The 7,795-nt window shown below is 36.8% G+C and overlaps 1 protein-coding gene across 4 annotated transcripts in view; it reads left to right on the forward strand.

The window, feature by feature from the left end:
- Positions 1–7,795, forward strand: part of LOC110101085 (thiosulfate/3-mercaptopyruvate sulfurtransferase 1, mitochondrial-like) — a 22,992-nt gene that overhangs the window by 3,569 nt on the left and 11,628 nt on the right. For all 4 annotated transcript variants that reach the window (XM_028693889.1, XM_028693892.1, XM_028693891.1 and 1 more), the window contains exon 5: positions 7,166–7,290. In XM_028693889.1, the coding sequence (XP_028549722.1) occupies positions 7,166–7,290 (125 nt within the window). The remainder of the gene's footprint in view (positions 1–7,165; positions 7,291–7,795) is intronic.

Raw genomic sequence — 7,795 nt, forward strand, 5'->3', positions numbered from 1 at the left:
ATTTGATAGACTGTTTAATTGAAGGTTTTAGATAACTATGGTAAATTGTTTTGAGAAATTGATTGACATTCTTTCCAAGTTAGATCTTGGGGCGTGACAGTGAGGGCCCACCGAGCCTATGTACGGCCGGCCCCCTTGACCACCGGCCATCCCCCATGGTCCGCCCACTCCAGACCCTTCTCTCCCTTCCCTTGACCATTGCCTTTGCATGCCCTCTTCACTCTGGTTTACTCCTTCTTCCATAATTGGAAAATTAGGGTTAGGGTTAGGGTTCGTCACCGGAGATTTCCCTTTTTCCTTAGGATTTGATGGAGTAACTTGGGCTTCTAACAATTTCCGGATCATCTCTTCCATTCCCCCAAATCTCTCCTCTAGGGTTGAGAATTTTCCCTCCAACGAAGAAAGTTTCTCACCCACTTCCTCTTTCAGTTGGCCCATCTCTCCCTCCAAAACTTCTACCTTCTTTGATGCCATACCGTCTAGGATCGAGAGCTCTGATACCAAATTGATACACCCTAGATTTCACCAAATTGTCTTTGCCCTAATTATTCTCACAAGAGAAGAATTTGTCCACCAAATGCAAATAAAACACTCACAAGAGAAATGAGATGTAGGACAAGAGCATTCGCATTGAAATCCAAAAATAAAACAAGATAAGTTGTCCACTTCGAGAAGGACAAGATCTCCCACAATAAACCCTATAAAAGCAAGAGAAAACTAGAAGAGACTTTTCTTAGCAAGATTCCCAAAAAATGAACCCTAATCCCCCTTTCATACCACCCCAATATCCCAACACATCCCTAAATTATCCCTCCCAATCCACCCTCCATCTCCCCTCAGGATTCCGCCCCCCCTCCTTAGCCGTTTGATCAAAAGGTGGGCCCATGGGGCCTCCTTCGGGATCGTCCGCCCGCCCCCTCTCCGCCTGTAGACCCGCGTGGGTCTGGGTGGATGGACCGAGTGAACCGGTCCATCCAAAGCCGGTCCATCACATACCTTGCTTATTATGTTGACTTTGTTGCATAAGGTCTTCAACCATTTAAATCCATGCCAGTTTCTTAGTTAAACCTTAGCTAGCTAGCTTGGAGGTGTGCTTAGGATTACTGCAAAAATTGATAGTTGTAAAGTTTTCCTAAAAACACTATGATGCAATTTTATTTGACAATGGATTCTTGAACCATGCGGCTACTTGGTCTCTTTGTGTAGCTAGAACCTATTTTGTGGTTAACTTTTGGGATTTTTCAGATAAAGGTTGCAACTAGTGGTGGACTGCAGGCGGGCAATGGGATATTTTTGCAGTATATTGTTCCTATAGAGAATTGAGTCCAACATGGTTTTCATGACTCTTTGTTGATTAAGTCATCTATATCTAGTGATTGTATTGTTTCACACTACACGAAAAAGAAAAAGAAAAAGAAAAAGATGCAACATGGGTCTCGCTCCCTTTAATTTAATATATGTACAGACAAATTTTATCTCCTTTGAAAGCTAAGGAAAGTTGAAATAGAATCTAACTCGCCTTCAACGTTACCAGATCCCAATACATACACGCAAGCAGACAAAAAGCATGAGACAAATGCTTGCGCAAACAATCAAAAAAATATTTTAAAATTTCACATGCATCAAAATGTAATTTTTTAGATTTAAGCATGCGACCTCGATAAGCGTGTCATTGCCTTGAGAAATATGCCACCACCTTGATGAGTATTGTCTTAAGAAGCAAATTGGTTCCTTGAGAAATGTGTAATAGCTCTATGAAGCGTACTACAACCTTAGGAAGCATTCAACAGTTGCCATTGCCTTGGTGAGTAGTCTTAAGAAGCAAACTAGTTCCTAGAGAAATGTGCAACAGCATTGTGAAGCATTCAACAACCCTGTGAAGTATGCTTTTACCTCGAGAAGTGAGTCATTATCTCAAGAAGCATATAGTTGTCTTGGCATGCATAGTACCTCCTCGAGAAGCGTGATAATGCATCGAGAGGCATGATACAACTTTGAAAAGGGCATCATTATTTTAATAGAAGAAAATTCAGGGAATAATGACAAGCATTCTTACACACTATGCAAATGCATCACGTGAGTGTGTTTAAAGCATGCAAATGCACCATAAAAGTTCACCGAAATTCATGCAAGTGCATTGCATGTAGTTGTTCGAAAAGACTTACTAGTACATTGAAAGCTATAAATACATTAGGCAAATGCATAAACAAGCATGTAAGCGCATCGCGTGAGCGTACCAAAATGCGTACAAATACATTGAAAGTATGTGAACATCCAGTGCAAGTGCATAGAAAGCGTATATACCATTTAAAAGTAAATTCTAATATCCCTATGTGCTTTGAGAAGTGTGCGTTAATACTCGAAAATGAATTTAAGAATGCTGTGTGGGGTTAAAACTAAGTTAAATTAAGATCTCTTCTCAAATTTAAGCACCCACATATGCTTTGACTAATACATTCAGTTCCTAAACCCAATGTTTAACAATCCTGCGCAGGTTAAATGTGAACTTAAATTTCAAGTTCAATCCTCTTACTTGAAAGGCTGAAGTCAATAAGACTTGAATTAATAGGCGAATGTATAAGCGTGAAATCAATCAAGATGTTTGATTTCATGTTTGCATTAGGACTTTAATGCCTTTGTGAAAGCAATTCATTACAAAAATACAAACTCTCAAAATAATGTTCAAATAACCATTCACAAAATCAAAAGTTGAATCCAAAGTTCAATAGTATTGCGCAGGTTAAATGTAAACTTAAAATTTAAGCTCAATCCTCTTACTTGAAAGGATTGGAATCGACAAGACATGAATTAATGGGTGAATGTATGACCAAGAAATCAATCAAGATATTTGGTTTCACGTTTGCACTAAGCCTTCAATGCCTTTGTGAAAGAAAATTCATTACAAAAATATAAACTCTTGATATAATGTTTGTATAAGTTTTCACAAAATCAATAGTTGAATCCCTGTTGGCAGGTAAGCAAAATTAAAAGGTTCATATAGCTTAATAATTTTTTTTTTAAATTCTTGATGATGATTGTGTCGAATGTGATCTCCACCGGAGGGGATTGATTTATTTCATACGAATTCAAATCAAACTTAGTTCTTGGCCAACAAGTTTGCAAAGATGATAAGGCTCAAATGATAAAATAAAATTACTTAAAACCCCCGATGATAATCGTGTTGAAAGTGAATCTTAACTGGAGGAGGCTATTATCACAATGCCATATGAATTCAAATCAAACTCCATTCTTTGCCAGAAAGTGGGTATGGTTGTCAAAATTCAAATAACAAAAATGAAAATGGTCAAACTCTCTCCAATGATGGCCGAATTGGAAGTAAATTTAAGTAGTTCTTATTTTCAAAATGCCATTATTTTCAAAGTTAATCGCTCAGGGTTTAAATTTCAAGAAAAATGTATAATTCAACATTTATCAAGATTTAAAATCCTTAAGTAAAATCTATCCCTTAAAACTTAAAGAAAAATTCATTCATTAATTGCAACTATTTGTCGGACGTGATAAATTTGAGAATAATTTCAGCTCACGAAAGCCAACTTTTTGTCGAAAATATCCCTAAAATTCATTATCAAACTATCTTTTGTCAGTAAGTATGTAAAACATGTTCTTTAATCTATAATTTGCCTCAAAATGACATAACATAAATGATTATGACTGGGGACCTTTGACCGGGTGATTTTGCCGCAGATAGACACCATTAAATTACTATCATGGTTTGAGCTCGTAAATTTCCCAATGACTAAAATCATAGGGTGTATTTGATAGGGCACAAAGATCTCTGTTAGTTAAGATCGGCTTGAATTTATCACATTAGACAAACATCTACCGTAAATCTGCAAGGTACTCTTAGATGAAGCAACCCATGGCTACCGATAATGATCTTTCGGTCACTTAGGTCCACTACTTCCTTTGATTAAATAGATTAGGAACCACGATAACATGAGATGTTGCAACCATGGGATCTTGATCAGGTTTAACATCATTTCCCCCACCATTTGTTTTAAGTGTAAGATTATCTATAGTTGTATAATCTTGAACTTCTTGTTTGTTTGTAATAGTACCAAAATACTTCATTCACTCATTCCACATCATCTTAGCTTTCATAATTCATTCACTCATTCCACATCATCCTAGCTTTCAAAATTCTATTAAAAGCATTTTCTAATCAAATCACTATAATATTCTCTATAACTAGACAAATCTCAATAGATATCTAATATTGATTTATAGCCTTAACTTTATGTATATTTTTCATAGCTAATTCGACCGTAATTTTTTTAATCAATCTATAATACTTTGTTATCTTGTTTATTATACTTATCTAAAATAATTGTATTTCTTTAACGTCTTCATCCTTAATCAAAATTGCATTACTTCTATGGGTTTTTCATAGCCATAATTGCTTGCCTAAAACAGTTAGTAACTCTTGACTTAGTGTCATGCTATTAAAAAACCTGATAATTGTTAACTTCTTCAATGGTTAGTATACGTGATTCTTGTTTTCAACTTTGCTTCATGTGTTTTATTGCAATGAGGTCATCTAGTTTAATTATCTAACGGACTCGGCATTAGTTTAAAGTTATTTAACAAGAATATTATATTAGGTGATCAGAACTTTATTGCGATGAGGAACTTCCTCTCAAGGTTTGCGAGAGATCGTTATATAAAACCTAAATAACCTACTTTTAGAAAAGATAGCTAACTGAGGCTTGTAAAATAGTGATGTATTAAGTCAATTGAACCTATATTAATCTTCCTAGGGTGTTGGATTTATCGTCTCACCTGGCCCTCCTCTCTTTAGTAAATTTTGTTGTGATAGTTTTTAGGGAATTATTTTATTCATGTCTTAGTTTATTTCTATCAGCCAAATTACTATTAACTTTTAAATTTAGAGAAATGGAGAGGAAAAGGCCTAGTTTTATCATATAAAATTATTTCTATCTATAGATCTATGCAAGATATCTTAATAAATAAATATAAAATAATGCATAATTGCCCTAATATAATTCTTTCTAAATCAGCCACCTGAAGATGGAGGGAAATTGGCATGATCCAAGTGGCCTCCCACCTATCCCCATTCTGGCCGTGGGATTAAGGGCCAAGGGACGATTGAGATTTAACAATGTGATCCAGGTGAGCCGTCCACAGTTCCCCATGCTGGCTGTGGGATCAAGAGACAAGGGATGGTTGAGATTTTAACACTCTCCCTTAAGCTGGGAAATACATATTTGTCATTCCTAGCTTAGTAATTAGTCCTACAAAAAGTAGAGTTATCAAGTCCCTTAGTGCACCATAAAGTCCTTCATTTGATCAAAACTTTGGGAGAAGTTAGCTTCAGACATTGCGCTAGAAAAGGATACCAATGAAGGCTACATTGGTTATAAATAAGATAACAACCACAAGGGAAGGCTGGTAATGAAGGCACGACAGTAGGGAAAAAATATTTTCAGGGTTGTGACAAGCTTAAAGAACAACAGTAAAAAAAACACTTCTCAAATAGCTCAGCACTTGACATGCAAATCTCCTACCATTTGATTGAGCTAGCCTTCAGCCCATTGCAAATCAGTCGTCCGACTCCACCCGAACACTCCTGTTTGATCGACCCCATACAAGCGCACTCAAGGCCTTTGAACCCTCTGGCCTAATCGTAGGAAGGAGTGCAAGTCTTACACTCTTGCTTGTTCCGGCTCTAGACCCTCACGAGATGGAACTCTCAGCTCTTTTCATACGCACACAAGAGGAGGTCATGTACTCGACTTCTCTCGCTTCTGCTTGGTCGACTATGGACGTTGCATGCAAGAATGAAGATATAGCCCTATGCCGCCGTTCCCAAGAGGTCTGTCCAGATGCACGATTTCTCATCCCATGCAGTCGCATGTACACGAGAGGAGGCTTTCTCTTGGCTCCACTCAGTTCTGCCCCATACGCACATAAGAGGTGTCCTCCTATTCGATCTCTAGTCAGTCTTGGATGCATGAGAGACTCTTGTTTGCACTTCTTCTGGCTGCATGCATGAAACAAAGGGCACGAGCGGTTTGGACTGCTCGACTTTCGTTTGATTTTTAATGACAATGAAGCCCGCATGCTCCTCTCCGCTTCCTTTGATTCATATATCCTAGTGATTCCAGCATTGTAGGCCGGTGAAAGAACCAATATTCCTCATAATTTCGACCATAAAGGCCGGTGGTTGGAATCTGGCTATGTTACCATGTTAAATTCAGAGAATTGGAGAGGGAAAAAACTTAATTTTATTATACAAAATTAACCCTATTTATAGATCTATACAAGATATCTTAATAAAGAAACAAATAAATTTAAAATCATGCATAATTGCCCTAATATAATCTTTCCTAAATCATCCACTCGAATATGGAAGTAGATTGGCATCCAGGTGAGCCTCTCAAGGATTCCCATCCTCGTCGTGGGATCAAGGGCCAAGGGACGATTGAGATTTAACAGCGTGATCTAGGTGAGCCTCCCACGGATCCCTATGCTGGCAGTGGGATCAAGGGAAAAGGGAGGTTGGGATTTTAACATTAACATCAATGCTATTTCTTTTTGGTCTAGCTATTATAGTGCAGATCAATGTATTTTACCAATAAATATTCTTTTTCTACAATGTCAAATTTTTTTAACTTTGGAAATCATATAATTTGATAACTTTTCATCTTACACTGCTGTTTCCCCTCGTCACCCCATCCCAAATTTGCACACATAAACATGCACATAAATATTATATATACGCACACACACAGTCACATATGTTGAAGCCATGCTAATAATTGTACAGATGGATAGCTAAATGACATGCTGAAAGCCATTTACACTCTATGGTTACTTGCATTTAAACATGGGTTATTGCATCATACATGATATAATGGCGCAAAAACTTCGAAGTTCACAAACTATGTATAAATTATGTCTTTTGGATTTGAAACGAACATAAAAAATATTTTCCCCCTTTTTTTAACTTATATGCACTGAAAGTTATCAATGAAGAAAATGTACAGGCATTTGCACGGGCATGTTACCTAGTTATTACGGTTTTCTTGCAGATGTAAAAATGTGCCTTAAACCTTCTGTTGTTGTTTCTTATATGTAAGTTATTTTAGGCAACCTAAATATTTATTCAAATTATTGCAACCAGTTGCCTCATATGTTGCCATCAGAAGAAGCTTTTGCTGCTGCTGTTTCTGCTCTTGATATCCATAACAAAGACGGAGTCGTTGTTTATGATGGAAAAGGGCTTTTCAGTGCAGCACGTGTGTGGTGGTAAGGAATTCAATTTAATAAGAATTTATGGATCCCGAATTGTGTGTTTGAACTGTATGCTGAGGGTATAAATTTGGTAAGGATTTCTGAGTTGCGGTCTTATGAAGTTATAAACAAATATCTGGATCCATGAGAGTTTTAATCATGCAATATCAGAAGAAAGTAATGTTAGGTAACTTTTAATGTGTAAGAGGTGTTAATTGTGGAATTGTCTTAAAATTGAGATTTGAATATGAAACCTAAAAATTATCAAAGATAATTTATGAGTAATCTATCTTCTTCAAGGCGCTGTAGGATCTGTTTCAGAAAATCAATACGTAATACCCAGAATAGCATCTTCTAGTTCAAATTGCAGTTATTTGTATTCTACTCATTGATCATGTAGGAAGCTGAAGATTTCTTGGTGAGGTTTCTCCCTGTACAATTGAGAGACTTGTTGATAACTTACTCCTATTCTATGTACTCTCTCCAAAACTTATTATTGTCTTAAGCGCATGTGATGCGG

This window comes from Dendrobium catenatum, unplaced genomic scaffold, assembly GCF_001605985.2.
Source record: "Dendrobium catenatum unplaced genomic scaffold, ASM160598v2 fragScaff_scaffold_383, whole genome shotgun sequence".
In the NCBI taxonomy this organism is placed as follows: Eukaryota; Viridiplantae; Streptophyta; class Magnoliopsida; order Asparagales; family Orchidaceae; genus Dendrobium; species Dendrobium catenatum.